Genomic DNA, 23969 nt, shown 5'->3' with positions numbered 1-23969 from the left:
AGGCATGTGTGGATGAGGACCAAGTTCAGTTCCAATAGCTGCATATCTCTACTCCATCAAAGCAAAGAGAGAGATGGGTTTGGGGAAGCTGGCAATAAAACTGCAACTGTCTCCTCTGCTTGTTCGGCTGTTACCCGAATCTCAGTACCAGCAGAGCTCTGAACAACAGACCACGGAGGTCCCACTGTTACCCAAATCAATCTCTTTAGCAAACAAGTTGTGCTGGAAAAGTGATGACTTGAGGGAACGGGTGGGGAACAGATCACGACGGACTGTCACTGTGCCAAGGGCGGGTACCAGAATGTACTGCTGACATCGCCAGTGGAACAGCTTGCATTTGGAGCAGACGGCAGCAAGGTCTACAACTGTCAGAACGTGGACATGGTCTAATTCTTTAGTACCCTCAAACTGAGCTTCACAGATTGGATTTGAAATAACTGAATCCATATCCTTAATTCACCGGAAAGGTTGCTTTGGGCTCGTTTTATCATGTTTTGTCGGAAAGGGGGATTCTTGCTGATGACACGGTCCAGCCAATCAGAGACCACGCAGCCATCGGACGATACTCCGGCTCTGCATAATCAGACTGATTCCCTCGATGATGTCATGAAGCCAACCGAGGTGAACGCTTTCTGCTCTTGGTTCGGATGAGCAAATGCATCCATTTCTCTCTGTCATGCTGGGCCTCCAAGGAGCAAAGTGTCCCTTTCCTACAGGGGCCTACAAGCCCAACCTAAAGCCTGGGATCAATTTTTCAGACACGCACAGCAAACCCGACAAAAGGAACCGTGTGGGACAAAACTACAGCAAAAGGAGTTTGGGGCTGAACATCACCACCGTCGCTCTCACCCCCGGGATGCAATAAAATCAAGGGATGGGCTTGCATGCTCTCTCGCCCTCCTGCGCCACCACACAAGCCAAAACTCCATTCTCGGGCCCCCTCCGAAGGATCTAACCCTTGCCATGGCTGCTCCCCACCAGTCCTTCTGTAGCCACAGCAGTGTGCAATTGCTGGCTGCCAACGATAACCCTATTCTGCCAACGTCAATGGGTGGGATTATTTGCTTTTCTGAAAGAGGCTGTTCCTGCTGATGCTGATGATATTTGCCAGAGAGCTGAGTGCCTGCTTTCAGCCTCGCTTGGCCCGCTCTTTAGCAACGTGCTTCGCACTGCCCTTCTGTCCGGCATCCTTGAACGCTGCAGGCAAAAATGCCATGTCAGGATCACTGCAGTGCCCAGGGAGGCTGTGAACGATCTTGCAGGGAGGGTCCTACCGGGTCTGCCCCGTTCGGCACCAGGACAAATGCTTCTTTCTCCCTCCAAGTGTGCTTGTGTGGGGAAGTTGTGTCCAACCTCACACACGGGGGCACGACGGGGGTAACATCTGTATTCCTCTCCCTCCGAGAACGGAAGGAAAACCACTCTGATAGATCAGTGTTTCTCAACCTTGACAAGTTTAAGACGGGTGGACTTCAACTCCCAGAATTCCCCAGCCAGCCTTAGTGGCTGGAGAATACTGGAAGTTGAAGTCCACCCATCTTAAAGGTGCAAAATTTGAGAAACGGTGTAATAGATTCTAAATATGCCTTCCTGCAACACCCCTGAGTGTCAGAACCTGGATAGCTCCTAAAACAATTGTACTGTATATTACTCATCTAAAGCAGTGTTTCTCAACTTTGGCAACTTTAAGGCATGTGGACTTCAATTCCCAGAATCTCATGGCTGGCTGGGGAATTCTGAGAGTTGAAGTCCACACGTGGTAAAGTTGCCAAGGTTGAGACAGACTGATCTAAAGGGCAAAAGTGCATGGGTTCAATTCCTGGAAGAGGGTTTAGCTCCTCAGAATAACCTCCAGCTATGCACCTTTGAAGAGTCCCAAATAGGATGGAACTGGTCACTGTAATCCTCCCTCCCTCTTGCGTTGCCATTTAGCAGCAGTGCCAAAGTAGGGGACAAAGATGGTATTCACAAGGCAAAGCCCAAATCTGATTTCTACCCACCCCAGTGGCTGGGATGAGCTTCATATTTTATTGAGAGCTTGTCACTTTACCGAAACTGCATTCTGAAACAGGCGTATCTGAGGAGCATCAATGTTGTAGCAAGGAAACAACCACTTGCCAGAAATGCCAATACCCAAGCAAATGGGTATGCATCCAAAAAATGGGTACAAAGCTCTTCAGAAAAACGTATACAGGGTTTCCAACAGAGGTTGGGTTTTTTCTTTAATCATTAATGAGGCTGAAATAACATCAGGCTAAAATGAGAAGTCACCACTGTGGATTTTCCTGTTCCTTTAAGCCCAGTTTTAAATGTCCAAGCAACTATACATTTCATAAGCTAGCATTTACAGCCTATGGCCTGATACTGTCATATTACCACATCCGGCATCCTTCACCATTGGCTGGGGCTGCTGGGTACTGTAGTTAATAACCTCTGGAAAGCCAAAGAGTCCCCACCTTGGCATTAAGACAGTGTTTTTGTAAAGTTCACCCGGAAAAGTACCTTAAATTAAATCTTTCTCTCTATTTCTCTCCTGCAATCCTAAATGCCAATACTTGTTAATATATATACCAGCAGACTTCTAAATAAGCTTGCAAATTAAAAAGAAGTAAAGCCATTGGCCCTGAACCAACTCTTGTCACAAAACTCTCGGTCCGCTGAGGATCCACACCAAAAATTGGCTGGGTGGATTTGCACCTAGTCAACCCTGCAGGGTTATTGTGGTTTATTTTTTATTATTTTTTTACGGCATTTTGTCATCCTCGGGAAAAGGGAACAGCATAAACGTACAAGCAAAATTCAGTAAGGTATCAACATTTAGGGCCTAAATGCTTTTCATGCAAAGCTCAACAAATTAGCAAAGCTCAACAACTCCAGATACTTAGAACAGTATAGGTGTCCTAACAGCCAGGAACCACGCTGAGACAAGGAATAGGTCTCTAGTGTTTTATTACTGCTACATAACAGAAAATCCTAACAAACTGAAGAAGCATGGGAAAAACCCAGACATATAAACCCCAAAGGCTAAGGCGGGCCCGATCTGCCTCTCTTTGAATGGATACCTAATTCCTCAGTACTACACATGCGCTTTACAGCCTGGGAGCCCCCTGCTCGCCATCCTTACTCATGACAATAGGCGACTCACTGCCTTCCCCTGTATCATCACCAGGGTCAGCACCTGCCCCCTCATCTCCCCTCCCCTTTATTTGTTCCCATTTGCTAAAGTGCCTGCTCAAATCTTGCCAGGACCAGAAAATGGGGGTGGTTACCTGAGAAACTCAAGGTCTTTATTTAATCTGCCGCCCTTTGCCGGCATTACAGCCATGGATTCCAACTGTGGTTCTGCTTTGAAAGAGGCATTGTTCTGCAGGGTATCCCTCCAGGACAGGAGCCAAAGGATGCTTCATGGGTTGGAACAGATACCAGAATTGCATTGCTGACCAGCTCAGCAGCTGCACCTGGCAACCTTGGGCAGGTGCCAGGCTTGAGAAATTTGCAGAAGCATATCATACCTGGGCTGCAATCTTCCAGAAAACCAGGAGATGACAGTGAAGAGGGATAGAAAATTGTTAAAGCTTTGCTGCCACCTGGTGGCTGTCTGGATATCTGCAGCTCGGATATGCTACTCCTAGACAGAGGCTAAATATTAATCTTTGTTTGATCCCTATTTCATTACTATTTGCTAGATCCAAGCCACCCATATAGCTTGGATCCAACCCCACCTGGTTTGTTTCTTTGTTTTTAGTTCCCCAATAGCTCCTCAATCAGATAGCATCGTGGGAAAATTAAGATTTCAGGAACCAGATTGACCTAAATTCTAAAGATAGATGAGTCTTGTTCAGTTTTAGACTAAGTTCAGACACAGCCAGGTAGCTCTAACCCTGGTTCCTGAATAAGTTCATCTGTCTATGGCTGCCCAGTGCAGTTTGAAGACCTTTATGAAGGAGAACATGGCAGCCTGTTGACCTAGCTGACAGCTACTAGCCATCCATAAACGTTTTGTGAAGGGTTACAGATAATAAACAGCATTCCCACAATCTGTACTTTCCTGTTTTTAATGCTTCTTGCATTCCTAAGTTGCAACCAGATGTTGTTTGAAGCTGAGGTACCCAACCTTTTTCAGACACGGGCTGCATGCACAAAGCAGGTAAGGCCAGGTCATACATTCCATTTGCATTAATTAAAATATGATTTCTCACCTAACATGCTAAGAATTGCCCTCTTCCATCACATGAGGAATTAGAATTCAACTCCTAGAGAGGCCCTGGGGATCACACACAAGGTTTTCAAAAGGGCTCGAGCAGTGTATTTCTGTCTGAGGCAGAAGTGAAGAAAGCTCATGTGTCATCTTTAATAAGCCTGCAAAATCTGATTTCAACTGTCCATTCAGTTCAGATCTACCACCCAATTTAATCCAGACTTCTAACAGAGAAAAATCAGTCCAATTCGAATGTTCAGGTTGAGTTGATTTGGTTGGGCCTTCCAAATCTTTGGTGGTGGGGATTATTAAACATACAAAGAGGCCAAAATTGTCCAAATTAATCTGGAGATATCCAGCTGATGTTTCAAATCAACGTGCCAGTTCAGCTGGGAAATCAGATCTAATTCAAAGTTCCAACTGTAGCACCCTTGAATTGAATCTTCGGACTGAATCACTGAACCAGGGTTCCAAGCGAGGTCACTAGGGGTTTATTTATTTATATAGTTTTATTTATTTTTCAAATTTCTATCACCGCCCATCTCCCCCGAAAAAGGGACTCTGGGCGGTTCCCTGGGAGATCATGATTTATTTAAAAATTTCAAATTCGGGCAACTTCACATTAAAGAGACAGGTTTCATTATTTTTAGGTTAATAACACTGTGAATGCATCAATACAGGCCCACCCATGAAACGAATATAATACTTTTGTAACTTCTGGCCTATAATTGAGCCTGAATGTGCAGGGGTGTTCCCCGAGGCCTGAAAAATATTTCAAGGGTTCCTCTGGGGTCAAAAGGTTGGGGAAGGTTGCATTAAAGGAAGCTCCCTCCACCAGAAATGAACTTGATAAGCCCAGCTGGCTAAAAACTGCCATGACTTTAAGTCATTAAGAAAAGGATGAGATGAGAACAAACTTGGGAGTATTTAATCGCTCAGATCAAAACTCAAAAGCAAGAGTTGAGCAGTGACTAGGCTTCGTAAAGGTTTACAGAGGGTGGAAGGTGAGGGAGAATAGGTTGGCTCCATCTCCCAGCCTGTCAGTGGGTTGAATTCTAGTCCCAATGCTCAGCCAACGTGATATCCCACATAGTAGGCGGCCTCCAAAGGGTGGGCGGGAATGAATGGCTTAGAGGCACATCAGTAAAACCAAGTGGTATTTCAAACCTCTCCCTCTCTCTTCGGAAAGTCCACAAATCAACCATAACAGCAGCTACCTTCCTTACTGCTGATCCTCCAGCACGGGGTATTATTCACATATAGACTGTTTCTAGAGTCCAAATCAATGTTAGCCAAGTTGTCCATTCTGAGCAAGGGATGGAGAACATTAAATGAAGGAACATCAAGGGAAGCAGGGGTAGTGACTAACCTCAGCAATTATACCGAACCACTGGAAGACCAGGTTAGGGACAGATTGTCATGGAGAAACTCTACCATATGTCCGTGGTCGCTAGGAGTTGACATGACTTGATGGCACGCAACCAATTTTTAAGAACCCAATTCTACCGAAGCAAAAACTGGATGGCCATTTGGCAAGGATACCACAGTTGCACTGCAGATCCTGCCCAGGGATCTGTAGGGTTAGATACCTCCAAAGATACCTTTCAACTCTACAATCCCAGGATTTCATCTGGCCCGACTCCATATTTCCACCTTGGCTTGCTGAGATGCCTCTAGAGCAGTGTTTCTCCACCTTGGGATCTTTCAGATGTGTAGACTTCAACCCTTGCTGGCTGGGGAATTCTGTGAGTTGAAGTCCACATATCTGAAAGTCCCCAAGGTGGAGAAACACTGCTCCACAGGCATCTAATATTAAAGGGCAGAGCATCATCAAGGGAAGCTTGCTGGGTGCAGCATCCAAATTAGGCCTTCTATCTCCAGTAGGTCCAGAACCTAGAACAAGCAAGATTCCAGGACGGAACCAAGATATTCCAGGAATGTGACCCTGCTTGTGCCAGCTGAAATGAAGGAACAATTTGACTGTTCCTTCTTCTGTGCCCTCTTTACAGCCTTCTGCTGCAACTTTGGAAACCCATCTTAATTGAGGCACTCGCTGTACTGGCTTAATGAATAAGACAGATGGATCCAGAGAGAGAGAATGAACACGAGAGAGACAAATGGAGCGATATGGGCTGGGAGGCAAGCAAAGATCGGAAGGCTGGTAATACAGCGGTCATAGTTAAGCGGATGTTTCTGAAGCGCAACCTGCCTATTTAATCCAAGCACATCCATATAACAGTTGCCACTCCACAGATGAGTGAAGTGAATGGGGTGGGGGGCATTTATCACAAGCATATTCCTCAACCATGAAAACAGTTTAGCACCATATCAGTTATTTTTCGAGGGACATGGTGAAAAAAAAAATCCATGCCTATGCCAAGCAAGGGCAGCTTTGAACCAGATTGCACTGCCCTTGCTGCGCATTGGCTTTCTGACATCATCCTGTTGCCAAAGCCATGGATCCTCTAGGATTCCTCATTGGCCAGAACCACATTCCTAGGTGGCCTCTTGAAGACAAGACACACTCACAGCAGCTCTTTGCAGAATGGATTGTGCACTGAGCAGAAGGAGAATTAGGAAAGGGAATTGGGGAATATTTTGTCTTTCCTATAGTTCTAGTTTAGAGCCACCCCTTGCTCAAAAATTGACTGAAGCTACACACCAAAGACTTAAGTCCTCCAGACTCAGTTCAGCTTCAGTAATCCATTATATTTGCATGAGGATGCATAAAGAAGTGTTCGAGAGTGTGTTAAAGGAATGTCTGGAACATTCTGCAGTGTGTAAGAACTACCAAGTGTGGGTGATTTAGCTGGATAATGTCTGTCTGTTCAACACTGCCTGGAAAACAGGTGTAACAAAAGGAGAGGAGGCTAATTGTAGTGCCAGGCAGAGATTCTACCTCCCCATCAGTTCTCATTCAATCTGTTGGAAGAAATTAGCTTTTCAAATATCTTTCTCAAGAGAAGTGAATTTGAGTGAAATTCTCCAAGGTGGCATTCTTGCACTTCTAAAGAAGGTGGCCAAGGGGTATGTGTGAACGCCCTGATTTTCATTCCTCCATCCACTCTTTCTAGCAGCCTCTATTCAACTCCTGTGGCCCCATGCCAGAGAAAGCTACGTCTGTTGAATTTCTCCTCCTTCTGCCAGTTTGAGAGGCAGCTGTTAAGAAGGAACAAGAAAGGGCATGTGCATGTGCCCAGATTACACATACATACTCCCTTATTAATATTTAAATTAATAACATTTCAAGAACAGGCAGGTAATTCAACCAAGCAATCTGGGAACTTCTAGAGGTATCTCCCAAACCTTCTAGCCAACGAGGGTGATGGTGCTGGAACAGCTGACCGAAATGTGCAGGAGAAACCATTCTACAAATTTTATTAACGTCAACCAGACTTCTCCAAACAAGCATCTGAGGCCCCACTGATTGGGAATTCTGGGAGATGATACAAGCTGGATGCATCCAGAGTCCTTACAGCAGCACACGGTTCAGGCCAGATATACGTGAAACTTTCTGTTCTGGGAAAAGAATATGGTGAGAAATCCAAAATGTTCTGTTTCTCCTCTGAACCTCAGCAATTGGCCATTCTGGGGAGGGGTGGTGGTACTGACTTCCAGTAAAGAGGATTAACTTCTGGAAAACCACCAGATCGGCCCCAGAATGGCTGGATTGATGTGGCCCTAATGAAAGGTTCTGGATTTCTCTTGGAAGTTCCATTTTCAGAATGGTAAGTTTTGCACATCTTTGGCTCAGAATACCATTAGATTTAGGCCTCTCCAAATGTCATGGCAGTACTACAGAAAATACACCATACTGCATAAAATATGCATGTTTGAGATCAAAGGTTTTGCAGAATACATGCCAGGTGAGCAAACAGAAATAAAACTCCATATGGGTGGGGAGAGTCTGAAACTTGCCATTCCTTAGAGCAGAACTTTCTTTTCATGAGAAAGGCTTACTCGTAAATGGGTCAATGATTCACAAGGAATGACCTCCTTGTGCTGGTAATTCACTAGGCAATATACCTTGTTCAGATCTAGGCTGCAAAACACTGGAGAGCCACAGGGTGGCAGCAAAGAGATACCAAAAAATCTAACCATCTGCTGCCATCTAGTGGTCAACTAGAGGTTTGCAGGATAGTTATACAGTAGCAGCCCGATTCAAGTAGGCAGTGTATTTCTACCACCTGTCTTAAACCTTAGAGATGGATCATCATGCTCAGTGCAATCCATTATTTAGGACAACATACTGAACTTGGTTCCTCAATTAATCCATCTTTTGAGATCATGCAGTTTATCAAGGAATAAACTAATTGAAAGAGGTTGGGCCTGCCCAACATGCTTCCCACAAAGCCAAGGTGAAAAACAAACAACACTTTGCATATTTGCACAAATGCAACAACTAGGCTTTCCACTGACCTGGGTAAGTGTGTGGTGTGAACCAAGCCCCTCTCTGCCAAGAACTTTTCTCTCCCCCCTACACACATAACATGCATAGGCTTTGCTCCCTCAGATGCCGCCCGGGCACATTAATCCAGAGAGTGAAGTCTGTCCAAAGTCCATCAGTGCAGAAGTCTGATAAAGGAACACAACAATGGTTGGGAAAGCCAAGGGGGCACTGAGGAACAATCATTGCTCCAGCAAGGGCTTCTAAAGCTGAACCCAACCCTGGGACAACTGGAGGGCCCTTGCAGCCTTCTTACTAGTGAGGAGAGACTTCTTCATGAGTAATCCGTTACTGACAAGGAGATCCATTTCTTATTCAGGCAATGCTTTGCAAGGTCGGGTTGTGGTGGTCAGGATTAGAAGAGCTGGTGAGGGTCCGAGGGTGACCCTAAAGAACAGCAGCACCCTTCCTCTACTTCAAATCCCCCAAAAGCCAGTTGTCTCTCAAATGCAAGATCTTGCTCCTGGGAGAAATCCTCCAGAAGGGAGGAAACAGCAGGACTGCACAGTCATGGTGCCCTGTTCTCAGTTGTGGGTCTGCCAATCGGAAGCTGCTCTCGCAGAGGAAGCATGATGTCAAACTTTGCTCTAGGTCTGGAATATGGTTGATGATGGTCCACATTTCCAACCAGGACTTGAGGGCACATGGTTACACCGAGAAACCCGCCACCACGGAATTTGGGAGTAACCACCAATTTAGATGGCTTCAGAAAAGTAGGAGATACTTTCCAGGGGCATCTGGCTTACAGGATTTTGATCTAATCTTATGGCCTTGGTTGTAAGACTCAATGAAACCTCCAGGTTCAAAGGCAGTCTACCTCCTATTCCCTGTTATTAGGGAACAGGAGTGGGAAGCCAAGGATCAGGACCAAGCCATCTCCCAGGGCTTCCCAGAAGAATGAGAGATTAAATAAGCTTTGAGACGGATCCAGCAGGGAACCCCCTTTCAAGGCCCCACGGTTAAGAAATGTTCACTAACTTCAAATAATGTTTAATTAGGAGTTCAACCCCACGGGCTTTACACGGAAAGGCCCTGTTCCCTTCCCACCCACATGAGGCAAGCTTCCAATCATCAGCTGGTCCGTAAGACCCTTTTGCCTTCCCCAACTCAGCAGAAATGATCTAGCAATGGCCCTTCACAGCAAGCAAACTTTTGAATGCGGCCAAAAGAGTCTCATAACGGGACATACAAAGCCACATTCCTCCTTCCTCCCGGAGAGAAGCTGCTTTGCAAAAGATCTCCTTCCACTTTAGACTTGGCCTTCAAGATTGACAGGAGGGTTTTGTTTTGTGTTGAAGGGCTGCAAACATACAGATTCTCCCCTTCCTGTTCTTATGCAACAACACAAGTCCACAACAGCAAACAGACGACGCATGTCTCCCTCCAGGCGGAGAAAATTTCTGAAAGCAACAAGCTAACTTCTCCCTACGTAGGATGTGAAAGCCAAGGACCAGTTCAGGGACAGGCTGCAAAAACATGTGTCTTTATTTATTATTGCAACAAGGCTCCCTTCCTTCTACCTCTACAGCCCTGAAAAATCCAACAGTTTGAATGCCACAGGGGCCAGAATTAAAAAAAAATGGGGGGGCAGGGTAAAAATGAAATAAAAGAGCAGCATTGCCCCAACCTCCTGGGGGGGGGGGGGCAAGGAGAAGCATCCAACACCACTTGTGCAAACAAAAGCCGCTTCAGAAAATTGCTGCTGTGGCATCCGCCAACCCCTCTCGCCTTGGCAAGAGACGGCGAGTGGCACTGCCCTCTGCTGCCTCTCGCCTTGCCAGCCGGGCGGGGGGGGGGGGGTGCGTTGCCGCAGCAGTCTCCCCACTTCGCCAGCCGGCCTGCCAGCCTGTTGATGTTCCTCTCAGAGGGTAGCCACCCACCCATCGCCAGCTCCTTCCTTTCTCCACCCCCCCCCTCTTAAGGGCTGCTCCCTCCCAAGGTGGGTATGTTTGCATACAGTATTGCTGGGAAGATTCCTGCAGCCGCCTCCTCCGCCCCAGACAGACATATCAACACGGACCAGTTGACTTTCCATCCGGGGGGCTCCCCCCTCCCATCGCAAGCAGCGGTGAACCCCCCCCCCAGCTGTTTCCTACGCAAGGGCTGCCCCCTAATCTTAACTGCAGGACGCCCTTTCGCCCGCCACCGTCGGAACAGCCGAGCTGCCGCTCCTCCGCCTCCCCCGCTTTCTTTAAAGGGACGTCCATCTGTCCGGACGCCTCTTCTGAGAACGTCCCCTGTTTCCGCGGGGGGGGGGGGAGATCTCTCCTCCGACAGAGGCAGAGTCTGAAGGAGAAGCCTCGCGCGCCTCCTCTCGAGGAAGGGTCTCGCTTCTCTCTTCCTCCGCTTTTTCCTCCGGTGGGATAGCTCCCTCTCGTCCCCCTCGCCCCCCCCCGCCCCGCGCTCCCCGCCCGCTCCCAGCGAGGAGCCCCTGAACGGCCGAAACCTCGCAGCGCCAGGAAACCACCCCAGACGGCGATGCTCGCCGTTGCACAGCAATCCACAAATAAATAGATAAATAAATAAATTAAAATGCAATCATCGCAAGCCTCCCCTCCCCTCCCCTCCCCCAACGCCGCGGACGTCTCCCGGCGCCGGCTCCGCTTCCCTCCGGCTCCTGCGGGGGGCTTTCCCTTCGCCCCTTTCCCGAGAGCCCCCCACCCCGCCAGCCACCCCACTGCCAACTCCCTGCTCCTCCTCCCCCCCCCGCGTCGACGACCCCCTCCCAGCCGAGAAAGCAAGACCTCCTCTCTGGGAAAGACTCACGGTCGTGCAGGAGGTTTCCTCGGCCGGCGGCGATCAAGGCAGAGCTCACGAGGACCACCACGGGCAGCATCGTGGGCAGGGGGGGCCGGGGGCCGCGTTGCGGGGGAGGGAGGGAGGGGGGCGAGCAGGCAGGCAGGCAGGGCGGCCGGCCGGCCGAAGAGGGGGAGAAGGGCGCCTCCCCCCGCCCGGGTGGCTCGCAAACGCCGGCCTTTCCCCCTCCCCGCCGGGGCCACGCAGGGGGAGCGAGAGCAGGGCCGCCCCTCGCTCGACCTTTGCCCCCTGCCCCTCCGCCCCGGCGCGCCCTCCGAGTCCGGACCGCAGTGGCAGGGAGCGGGCCGGGCAGGAGGACGCCGCGACGCGCTCACTCGCCAAGAAAGCCGGGGATGCTGCAGTGGCTGGGATTAAATAGAGCACCGGGGAGAGACCATCTGGCCGCGGAGGAGAGGGGAGGACGAGGCGCGCCGGCGCGCCGGCGGGGAAGGGAGAGGCGGCGGGGAGGGGGCGCCCGGCCCCACCCTCTTCTATGCAAATCGGGGAGGGTCCCTTCGGCGGGGGGCGGGCGGGACGACAGGGGGCGGCCGGCGGGGGGCGATGCCCGGCGCTGAAGTGTCGCGCCGGGTGGGTCTCCGGGTGGGGACCCACGCCGGGCGGGCGCTCGGTGGGGCTCCCACTCGCCCCCCTCTTGACGCGGGGACTTGGTGCAGTCCAGATGTCTCCGTCCCCCCGGGGAGGGGGAAGCTACAGCCGATAGTCGATTCGATGCAATATTTCAGCTGCTGCTGGACGCTGGGAAGAGCAGCCGAAGGGGGAAAGGCCGGGAGAGCGGGGCCGCCTCCCCTTGGCTTCCAGACCACAGCAATTGTAGTAACAGTGATGATAGTTTGCTTGTAAGGGTGACCAGGGCTGGACGAGGCCCTGGTCTGAGTTGACCCACCCGTCTGGATCAGGGCGGATTCAGCATGGGGCGAATGGGGTGACCGATCATCTTAAAACCACCCGGCCTGCGAAAGAGTCAAGACTGGTGGGTGGTTCTTGTTATGTTTTTAAACTTTAGGGTGTATGCCCAGGGGCACGGGTGGGAGGGGTCGACAAAGTCAAGATGGCCACCACAACCATGGGATCAAAGCCCCACCTGTAAAAATACATGATCATGGCCTCCATCTTGACTTTGTTGACCCCACTCCCAAGGATCCTTCTGTCTATGCCAGCGTTTCTCAACCTCAGCCACTTTAAGACCTGTGGACTTCAACTCCCATCATGGCTGGCTGGGGAATTCTGGGAGTTGAAGTCCACGCTTCTTAAAGTGGCTGAGGTTGAGAAACACTAGTCTGTGCTGTTTGGAGCCAGCTGGAGCTAGCAGCAAAGGTGTTATAAATAAATACGTAAAATTTGTACTTCTACCTAATATTCTCAAAGGGTTCAAGGGTAACTTAATGAGGATCCCTGATGGCCCAACATCAGGGAGTTCCCTGACTGATCAAGGCATGATGCTGGATTTTCCCAGCCCAAGTCTGTTCCTTAACCACTCCCTTTTGGAAGTTTTCAATTTATTAGAAGTAGTTATAGACAAGACCGTTTCTCACAACAAGCTGCCTCGACTGGTTTGCACTAATCATCCAGAAGAAAATTCACAGTAACAATGGAAGAAAACCACCCCCCATCCAACTCATTGGGATTCAAGAGATGGGAAAATCCGGGACCGAACCACACGGTGGGCAAAGGGGACGTTTGTGCCAAGTATCATACTTCCCACAGGGGGCACCGGAGACGAAACAGGTTTCAGATATTATTAATTATCTTTATCGACCACTTATCGTGACAGATATCTTGAAGTGGTTGATAATCTCCACCAAAGAATACTTTACAATTAAAGCAACAGTGGCTGAAAATTGGTGCGGGCGAACCCATCCATGTGGGGTGTAGAAGTGCCAGGAAAAAAAAAAAAGCCAGGACACAGCTTTGAAACAGAAGCCAAGTATGATCTCCACCTGTGAAAATGGACAGACTCAAGAGCCAAGATGCATTTTTTAAAAGGGCATTCGTCTAACACATTTCATTTTTACCGCTTACCAGTTCAGTCTGGCCAGAAGCATGTATTAAATCAGTGTTTCTCAACCTTGGCAACTTTAAGCTGTGTGGACTTCAACTCCCAGAGTTCCCCAGCCAGCATGTAGTCTACACATTTTGAAGTCCACACAGCTTAAAGTTGCCAAGGTTGAGAAACACTGATTTAATACATGCTTCTGGCCAGACTGAACTGGTAAGCGGTAAAAATGAAATGTGTTAGACGAATGCCCTTTTAAAAAATGCATCTTGGCTCAGGAGTCAGTTGGCTCCCGCCCCCAACCCTGTGGCCCCTCTTTTTGCTTCTCAAGCTCCTCCTATCCATGGAATGAAGAAACATGCAAACATAGGACACTTGTTTTTAATAAAATAGATTATAAAAATGAGCCAGGGACGAGGGAGGGAGGGATGGCAATCCAAATTTAATTCCACAAAGACTGATGTACAATACACATCGGAAGAGAGCTGTGCTTGTCTATGGTAGCCCAAAATCAGGAGGAGGCTTATAGCACCTTTTCCAGCCAACAATTATTATGGAAAGGCATAAGCTTTCGTGAGCTGCAGCTCACCGTTTTTAATAAAATTTGTTAGCTGAAAAATTTGCTACCCAATTCCCTCTAATTTTTTGGACCCATATACAGAGATTTGGAGGTGGTACTTGGAAGGAAGGAAGGAAGGAAGGAAGGAAGGAAGGAAGGAAGGAAGGAAGGAGGGGAGAGGGGAGGGGAAGGGAAGGGAAGGGAAGGGAAGGGAAGGGAAGTTCAATCCAGTCTTGATCTTAGGATCAGTGGTAAATGACCAATGGAAATCTAGTTGCCCATTTACCAGCCTCCCTGGCAGGGCTGGCACTGCCCCACCCTCTTTCTGCCCTCTTTCCTTGCTGAGCCCTTCTTCCCCCATCTGTGCCAATAGCTTGCTTTGCAATTAGCAGGATAGCCATTGATCAGCTGATCCTTACTTGTGGATTAGTTGGATCCCTTTGTTACATGAGGAGAAGAAACGAACCCGGCTTGTTCAATACCACAATCTCTACCAATAAATCCTGTCCCAAACTCTTAACTTGCAATTTATCCCCTGAAAAGGAGACTTCTGTTTTTCTACCTTATTCTTGGTGTACCTGAGAATGTCTTTCAAATTTCTTTCCTTCAATCTCAATTTTTTACCCTGCTTTATGGCAAAGGATGCACTTGCTAAGGTTACTCTGTCTGACATATTTTTCCCATGCCTCTAAAGCAGTGTTTTTCAAACTTGGCAACTTTAAGATGTGTGGACTTCAACTCCCAGAATTCCCCAGACAGCTATGCTGAAGCCCACCCATCTTAAAGCATGCTGGCTGGAGAATTCTGGGAGTTGAAGTCCACACATCTTAAAGTTGCCAAGTTTGAAAAACACTGCTCTAAAGTCTTCCGGGCTGCAAAATTCTCACCCCCCCCCCACCCCAGTTTGAAAAAGCTTCACAAGAGATGTACCTTATCAAAGTCGTTGAACTACAATTCTCAGCATCCCTCTCCATCAGCCATGCTGTTGGGCCTGCTGGTAGTTGTAGTTTGGCAATTTCCAGAGCCTCACAGCTTCTAAATGTTGCATCATTTTATAAAACCAAATTTCTTTTGCTGGACCAGACACTGGATGAATTTAGAGAAAAACTGTTGACCAGGAACAATTAGGACAGTGGGATCCCTAGCTCCATTTTCCATTGCAAGAGGAACTGTTTCCCCACCCAAGTTTATTTTCCTTTTCCGCAAACGCTTCCTCCGTGTTGTTTTCGCTTTCCTTACAAGGCCACCGGGAACGTGGGACTCTTCCTCTTCCTGAGCGTCAGTTGTGCCTATTTTAAATTCATGCTGCCAGTCTAAAAGCAGCAGGGAAGAAACGAAAGGAAGGATGGGACTCTATGTTCATTAGTCACCCAGGATGATCTTATTGCAATAAACTTCTGAATTCCACCTTAAAGCATCTGAATCTTTGGAAGGAGTGGCAAGCGAAGGCAGAACAATAATACGCAGCAGGTTTCCCCACTGTGCACATATGTGCTACACACTGGTGCATATTGCCTGCCAAAGACATGGAGATGCTCTGCTCCAGGCCAACCCCAGGCGACAGAAAAGCAAATGCGTGCAGATATATGGCAGAGCAGAGAAGTGTACAGACATTGGGGTGGGAGATGGGAAGGACAGCCAGAAGATGCATTAAAAGCTGAAGTGACGGTAACCAACAAGGGGACACGTGTCATTAGAGGCAAGCGGCGACAGTGTTCCTTTGTTGTTCTTACTTTTTGAAACCTCCACCTATTTGCTACCTTTTCGCTCCTAACAAATTTAACTCCTTTTTTAGGATGATTGCATTTTGTGCACCGTTGCTGTAGATAAACATGCATGGGGAAGTTCCATGCTCTTTTTATGGAGAATTAATGAACTAACTAAAGGACCTTCTCGTCCAGCCAGATGGTCAGCCAGATGCTCCAGAAAGCAGGGGGTAAAGGTGACACCCTCGTCCTGTTACTTCTCTCCAGCAAGTGAAATTCAAAGGTAAACTGCCCCAAGGCCTGAAGGTCCATTCAGCCATGTGAAATAGGGATCCATGTTCCATTAAGAGCAGGCATCGTGGTTAGAGTGCTGGGCAAGGACTGGGGAGGGCCAGGTTCGAATCCACTCAGCTGCAAAACTTACTGGGTGACCTTGGGCCACTTCACAGGATGGTTGTAGAGGTAAAAGGGGCTAAATTGCCTTGCACTTCTGGAAGAAAGGTGCAAAGTCAATGAAATCTTTTAGAAATTGTTGCCTTCTTCACCCTTCTCCTAGTCATAAAAATGTGCAATACTTGTAAAAAAGGGGAAGGGCCACACTTGCATGGTGTCAGCTATCATTTTGACTTTTTTGACCTCTGAGGACACTCCTTGTTGGGGGACGGTGTCCAGAGCCAAAAAATTGCAGAACATTTTTGCAATTCCCACAATTGCCTCCAGGTAGGCTACCAAATTCCACTAGGTAATTTTCAAAAATGGTACTACATCTTGCAGTTTTGTGATGGACCCTACACAAAAATTCTGCAAATTCTAAACTAGATTCAACCCAGTTTTTTTAAAGAAACAAACAAGCAAACAAAAAACCTCCCAAACATTACTCCACCTTTAAAACCAGATCCTGGAAATATCATATATTGGTCAATTTCACTTTGATCAATTCAATCATTCCATTCCCTGATTAAGGAACCAGTGATTTCATAAGCAGGTGATGGCTCTAATGTTTTTCTTCTAGCATCCAACACAAGCAAAGCTGTGGAAGTACCAGCCAATATATATCAATTTACTTAATTGCATAATTCACAATGGTTGCCATGCTGGCTATGGCCTGTTACAAAACAGCCCATTTTCTAGAAGGCAAGCTTGCCCCCCTGGATACTTTTTGCCCTCTCGAGGAGCTTTCTTGCAAATAATTATGGCACCAGAGACAGCTTGTTTTGCTAAAGATCTATTGCCTAAAGATATTTTTTAGGTAAAGGAGTTATTTTTACAAAGGGCATGATGGGCACCAAAGCAAGTGTCTGGAGTATCTTGATCATCTTCAGCAAAGGATCCTTACCTTGTCGTGGTGCTGGAGCTTGAGCACCTCAATGATGCCATGAGCTAAACCGTGAAGGGCCACCCAAGACGGGAAGGTCATGACAGAGAGGTCAGACTAAATGCGATCCCCGGGGAAGGTGATGGCAACCCACCCCAGTATTCTTGCCGTGAAAACTAAATGGATCAGTACAACCAGAGATATGTCGGTATACCATCGGAAGATGAGACCCCCAGGTCGGAAGACGGTCAAAATGCTACTGGGGAGGAACAGAGGATGAGCTCAACTAGCCCCAGACGTGATGACGCAGCTAGCTTAAAGCCGAAAGGACGGCTAGCGGCCGACGGTGCTGGTGGTGAACGGCGAATCCGATGTTCTAAGGATCAACACACCATTGGAGCCTGGAATGTAAGATCCATGAGCCAGGGCAAATTGGATGTGGTTATTGGTGAGATGTCAAGATTAAAGATAGACATTCTGGGTTTCAGTGAACTGAAATGGACTGGAATGGGCCACTTCACATCAGATGACCACCAGATCTTCTACTGTGGACAAGAGGACCACAGAAGAAATGGAGTAGCCTTCATAATTAATAGTAAAGTGGTTAAAGCAGTGCTTGGATACAATCCAAAAAATGATAGAATGATCTCAACTCGAATTCAGGGCAAGCCATCTAACATCACAGTGATCCAAATATACGCCCGAACCACAGATGCTGAAAAAGCTGAAGTAGAGCAGTTCTATGAGGATCTGCAGCACCTACTGGACAACACGCCTAAAAGAGACGTTATTTTCATCACGGGAGACTGGAATGCTAAGGTGGGCAGTCAAATGACACCTGGAATTACAGGTAAGCATGGCCTGGGAGAACAAAATGAAGCAGGACATAGGCTGATAGAATTTTGGCAAGACAACTCACTCTCTTCCAACAACCTAAGAGACAGCTTTATACGTGGACTTCACCAGATGGACAACACCAAAATCAGATTGACTACATCCTTTGCAGCCAAAGGTGGCAGACATGTATACAGTCGGTAAAAACAAGACCCGGAGCTGACTGTAGTTCAGATCACGAACTTCTTCTTGCACAATTTAGGATCAGACTAAAGAGATTAGGGAAGACCCACAGATAAGCTAGATATGAGCTCACCAATATTCCTAAGGAATATGCAGTGGAGGTGAAGAATAGATTTAAGGGACTGGACTTAGTAGATAGGGTCCCGGAAGAACTCTGGACAGAAGTTGGCAGCATTGTTCAGGAGGCGGCAACAAAATACATCCCAAAGAAAGAGAAAACCAAGAAGGCAAAATGGCTGTCTGCTGAGACACTAGAAGTAGCCCAAGAAAGAAGGAAAGCAAAAGGCAACAGTGATAGGGGGAGATATGCCCAATTAAATGCAAAATTCCAGAGGTTAGCCAGAAGAGATAAGGAATTATTTTTAAACAAGCAATGTGTGGAAGTGGAAGAAGACAATAGAATAGGAAGGACAAGAGACCTCTTCCAGAAAATTAGAAACATCGGAGGTAAATTCCAGGCAAAATGGGTATGATCAAAAACAAAGATGGCAAGGACCTAACAGAAGAAGAAGAGATCAAGAAAAGGTGGCAAGAATATACGGAAGACCTGTATAGGAAGGATAACAATATCGGGGATAGCTTTGACGGTGTGGTCGGTGAGCTAGAGCCAGACATCCTGAAGAGTGAGGTTGAGTGGGCCTTAAGAAGCATTGCTAATAACAAGGCAGCAGGAGACGACGGCATCCCAGCTGAACTGTTCAAAACCTTGCAAGATGATGCTGTCAAGGTAATGCATGCTATATGCCAGCAAATTTGGAAAACACAAGAATGGCCATCAGACTGGAAAAAATCAACTTATATCCCCATACCAAAAAAGGGAAACACTAAAGAATGTTCAAACTATCGAACAGTGGCACTCATTTCACATGCCAGTAAGGTAATGCTCAAGATCCTGCAAGGCAGACTTCAGCAATTCATGGAGCGAGAATTGCCAGATGTACAAGCTGGGTTTAGAAAAGGCAGAGGAACTAGGGACCAAATTGCCAATATCAGCTGGATAATGAAAAAAGCCAGGGAGTTTCAGAAAAACATCTATTTCTGTTTTATTGACTATTCTAAAGCCTTTGACTGTGTGGACCATAACAAATTGTGGCAAGTTCTTAGCGGTATGGGGATACCAAGTCATCTTGTCTGCCTCCTGAAGAATCTGTATAATGACCAAGTAGCAACAGTAAGAACAGACCACGGAACAACAGACTGGTTTAAGATTGGGAAAGGAGTACGGCAGGGCTGTCTACTCTCACCCTACCTATTCAACTTGTATGCAGAACACATCATGCGACATGCTGGGCTTGAGGAATCCAAGGCTGGAGTTAAAATCGCTGGGAGAAACATTAACAATCTCAGATATGCAGATGATACCACTTTGATGGCTGAAAGCGAAGAGGAACTGAGGAGCCTTATGATGAAGGTGAAAGAAGGAAGTGCAAAAGCTGGCTTGCAGCTAAACCTCAAAAAAACCAAGATTATGGCAACCAGCCTGATTGATAACTGGCAAACAGAGGGAGAAAACGTAGAGGCAGTGAAAGACTTTGTATTTCTAGGTGCGAAGATGACTGCAGATGCTGACTGCAGTCAGGAAATCAGAAGACGCTTAATCCTTGGGAGAAGAGCAATGACAAATCTCGATAAAATAGTTAAGAGCAGAGACATCACACTGACAACAAAGGTCTGCATTGTTAAAGCAATGGTTTTCCCAGTAGTAACATATGGCTGCGAGAGCTGGACCATAAGGAAGGCTGAGAGAAGGAAGATCGATGCCTTGGAACTGTGGTGTTGGAGGAAAATTCTGAGAGTTCCTTGGACTTCCAGAAGATCAAACCAGTCCATCCTCTAGGAAATAAAGCCAGACTGCTCACTTGAGGGAATGGTATTAAAGGCAAAACTGAAGTACTTTGGCCACCTAATGAGAAGACAGGACAGCCTGGAGAAGATGCTGATGCTGGGGAGAGTGGAAGGCAAAAGGAAGAGGGGCTGACTAAGGGCAAGATGGACGGATGACATTCTAGAGGTGACGGACTCGTCCCTGGGGGAGCTGGGGGTGTTGACGACTGACAGGAAGCTCTGGCGTGGGCTGGTCCATGAAGTCACGAAGAGTCGGAAGCGACACTGGCTTGGTATTGGCTTAATGTGACCATTCTGGTTATAAATCATGAGTGATAGCATGATGGGTTAGCTAGGGCCTTATGGTTTGTTCAACAAACCATGGTTAAAACAGTTGATGGTGCCAAGTGATGAATGAATCCAGACTGAAGCAGCAGCTATTGCTTCTTAGTTTAGTTTCTAGATCTATTGATTTTTGTAGTTGCTAGGGGGAGAAAATCTAAATTCTCCCCAGATTTGATTCTGCCAGATTACTGTGCATGTTTGCCATCCTTTTCCCATGTCGGCTTGAAAAATAAACCCAGTTAATCTCAGCAGAGACATACTTTTGAGTCGACATGTAAAAGATCATCCTGTCAGCTGATAAATTGGCTGGACTGAGCAAATTAAGCACATTCTTAATTCATTAAAAAGGTGGATCCAATTCAGTCTGACAGCTCATTTTAATTCATGGCATCCCTCTCCGAAAGCTTGATTTTGATGCAAGCCCTTGTTAGAAAAAATATTGTGTTTGGCAGACCCCATCTTAGAGAAGACATTATGGACAACTTGTATATCTGCTCATCCCATTTGTAAGTAATGAGCCATTGGATAAATTAAATGTTTTCCTCAGAGGCATTCATCGGATCAGAAGTTAAACCCCTTATTAAGGACATCCTGACTCCATAGCTCTTTTTTCTGTTTCATTTCTCATATTTTGTCGGCAATTCTTTTTCTTTCTTCTGAACAGGGGAGAGACAAGGGGCAGGTCTGAAATGCTGAAAGTGGGCCGTGTGCGTGTTCACAAAATGGCCGCCATGGTGGACCCACCCAGTCCCAAAGCATCCGTCTTCTGTTGAAACCAAACTGGTGTTTGACCTCCACGGAGATGGCCCCCCGCTCCAGATTACCCCTGCTGTTTTGAGGAGTGGGGCAAACATCCAAGCAGCCGGCTGAGCTGCTCTCATCCACCATTTGTATTTTCTAAGAATTCCTGTGGGGATCTGTGTGGGCTTCAGAGATGCTTTGGTGATAAGGATGGTGCTGAAGTACAATCACAAAAATTTAATAAATAAGGGAGGGTGGTGGAGATCAATCAAGGGCTTCGTTAACAGGTCCCACACTGCCTCCCTCTACCTTTCCAAAGCTTCAGGAAGAAAAACAAAGGGGTGAAATCTTTTCTCCCTTTCTAAACAGCTTTACTTTTAATGTTAAGCAGGACCAAGTGATGTCGGTAAATAAAATATCATATTAAATGGAATATACTTGTTTCTGCCACTAGATTATATCCCAGCAATGGGCACATTATTAGGAGTCAGTCGTGCCTCAATACTGAAGAATCACTTTGAGTGCTTATATAAGCAGGAAGGAGGAAGAGGAAGAGGAGGAGGAGGAGGGGGAAGAAGAGGAGGAAGAAGGAAGAGGAAGAAAAAGAAGGGGAAGGGGAAGGGGAAGAAGAAGAAGAGGAAGAGGAAGAGGAGCAGGGGGGAAGAAGAGGAGGAGGAAGAAGGAAGAGGAAGAAAAAGAAGGGGAAGGGGAAGAAGAAGAGGAAGAGGAAGAGGAGGAGGAGGGGGAAGAAGAAGAAGGAAGAGGAAGAAAAAGAAGGGGAAGGGGAAGAAGAAGAGGAAAAGGAGGAGGAGGGGGAAGAAGAAGGAAGAGGAAGAAAAAGAAGGGGAAGGGGAAGAAGAGGAAGAGGAAGAGGAGCAGGGGGGAAGAAGAGGAGGAGGAAGAAGAAGGGGAAGGGGAAGAAGGGGAAAAAGAAGGGGAGGAAGAGAAAGAGGAAGAGGAGGAGGAGGAGGAGGAGGAAGGGGAAGGGGAAGAAGGGGAAAAAGAAGGGGAGGAAGAGGAAGAGAAAGAGGAGGAGGAGGAGGAGGAAGAAGGGGAAGGGGAAGGGGAAGAAGAAGGGGAGGAAGAGAAAGAGGAAGAGGAGGAGGAGGAAGAAGGGGAAGGGGAAGAAGGGGAAAAAGAAGGGGAGGAAGAGGAAGGGAAAGGAGGAGGAGGAGGAAGAAGGGGAAGGGGAAGGGGAAGAAGAGGAAGAGGAAGAAGAGGGGGAAGAAGAGGAGGAGGAAGAAGGAAGAGGAAGAAAAAGAAGGGGAAGGGGAAGAAGAAGAGGAAGAAGAAGAAGAGGAAGAGGAGCAGGGGGGAAGAAGAGGAGGAGGAAGAAGAAGGGGAAGGGGAAGAGGAGGAGGAGGAGGAATTCTGCCACACTGAGAAGGTTAGAACACTTTGTACACCAAGAAGGCAATCAAAACCGAGCAACAACTCCAGAGATGCTGTGGAAGAAGCAACCACAGATAAAGTACCTACCGAATTTCAGAAGATCTTGAGGTCTGAGCAAAGTTCAGTTGCAGCAGAGAGTTCTCTGAGAGGTTTTCCACCCAGAAAGATGCAGTGGCCAACCTAGGAGGGAAGAGCCAACTCAAGGCCTCAGGTGACATTGAGGAGAAGTTTCCACTTGCAGCTCAGAGATGGACCACATGGACAGATCACCAAAGATGCTGGAGCTTTGGACCATGATCCACCAGGCTGCAGAGCCAGAAGCAGGTTCTGAAGAAGCAGCTGTTCAAGTCCTTCCAGGTCAAGAGACACCAAGGACCAGCCTGGCTAGGCAAGGTCACTGCTGAGCTTCGCAAATCCCAGCCAGCACTCTCAAGTTGGACAAGCTTGAGATTCGTAGGAATGAGAGACCAGCATTGACCAGTGCACCCACCCTTCACCCACACTGCTTTGAGAATTCAGATCTTCCAACCTTGGAGCAGGGCCAGGCCCTGTTCCCTCTCCAGAGAGACCAACAAGGCCTTCTTCTTCTGACAGTGGGGCACCAAACCTCTAATCCAGATATTCACTGAATCACATCCAGAGAATCTTCCTTCGCCTGGTGGGCTGGAACCAACAAACAGGACTCTTTTGTCCCTCTCCAGTCCTGGCCAGCAGGGAGAAATATACTCCAGGCCTTCTGCTTCTCTCTTCTCCCCTCAACATCTTGCCTTTTCACAGCTTTTAACTTGGCAGATTTCACATCGGGGATCTCTTGGTGACGCGACGGGAGAAACATATAATAAAATAATCATCATGTGTTCATTGCTGTATCTCAAATATTGTTGCTTGGAAACTAATGCCAGAGCACTGGATTAAGGGGGGGGGGGGGCGCAGAGGAAGGGAGAGTTGGCAGGAAGCCCAGTTAGGGAAGCCCAGTGGGGAGGGGGTGGGAGTGAGCAAGAATCCTGCAGGTGGCTTTGATGGAAACCACATTTATTGTGCCCCCTCCCACCCTTTCATCCCGTTCTGGGTGGGAGATGCCTGCAGAGGGGGTCTGCAGTGGGAAGAGGAGCGGTCAGGTTTTCATTCCATCAACCCTTGGCCCCTCCCCAAACCCGGCTTCGGAGGGCTGGAATACGTTTGGCATACTTTTCTTAGCTCGCCTCCCTGCCAAACACATGCCCCGTATCAATCTCCAAAGTTAACCTATTCACTCAAATCTTAACGCCTCCTTCACCCACAATACTTCACCTGCTATTATGTTAAATCAGGAAAGATGGATTAAGAAAGAGTGGCCTCTGTGGGATGAAAAAAGGGATGTACGATTGAGTTGAGCAATAAAGCCAATCAGAAATAAGGATGAACAAATTTTCCCTGTTCCTTATTGCTCCACTTTGTCACTTTTGCTCCAGACTGGCAGCGGCTGCAGATTGGGCTTCTTTTTGCAGCTTCACAACCCTTCCTGCTTTCTTCCTGAGAGGGGTGTGTGTGTGTGTGTGTGTGTGTGTGTGCACGT

The 23969-nt window shown here is 47.6% G+C and overlaps 2 protein-coding genes across 2 annotated transcripts in view; both read right to left on the bottom strand.

The window, feature by feature from the left end:
- Positions 1-11765, bottom strand: part of CADM3 (cell adhesion molecule 3) — an 81478-nt gene extending 69713 nt beyond the window's left edge. Inside the window, exon 1 of the mRNA XM_063317196.1 lies at positions 11412-11765. Coding sequence (XP_063173266.1) covers positions 11412-11481 — 70 coding nt within the window. The 5' untranslated portion in view covers positions 11482-11765. The remainder of the gene's footprint in view (positions 1-11411) is intronic.
- The window catches only part of TAGLN2 (transgelin 2), a 288943-nt gene that overhangs the window by 210363 nt on the left and 54611 nt on the right, over positions 1-23969 (bottom strand). The gene's annotated exons all lie outside the window — the stretch shown is intronic.

This window comes from Candoia aspera, chromosome 17, assembly GCF_035149785.1.
Source record: "Candoia aspera isolate rCanAsp1 chromosome 17, rCanAsp1.hap2, whole genome shotgun sequence".
Taxonomy (NCBI): domain Eukaryota; kingdom Metazoa; phylum Chordata; class Lepidosauria; order Squamata; family Boidae; genus Candoia; species Candoia aspera.
This window is presented reverse-complemented; position numbering and strand designations above follow the sequence as displayed.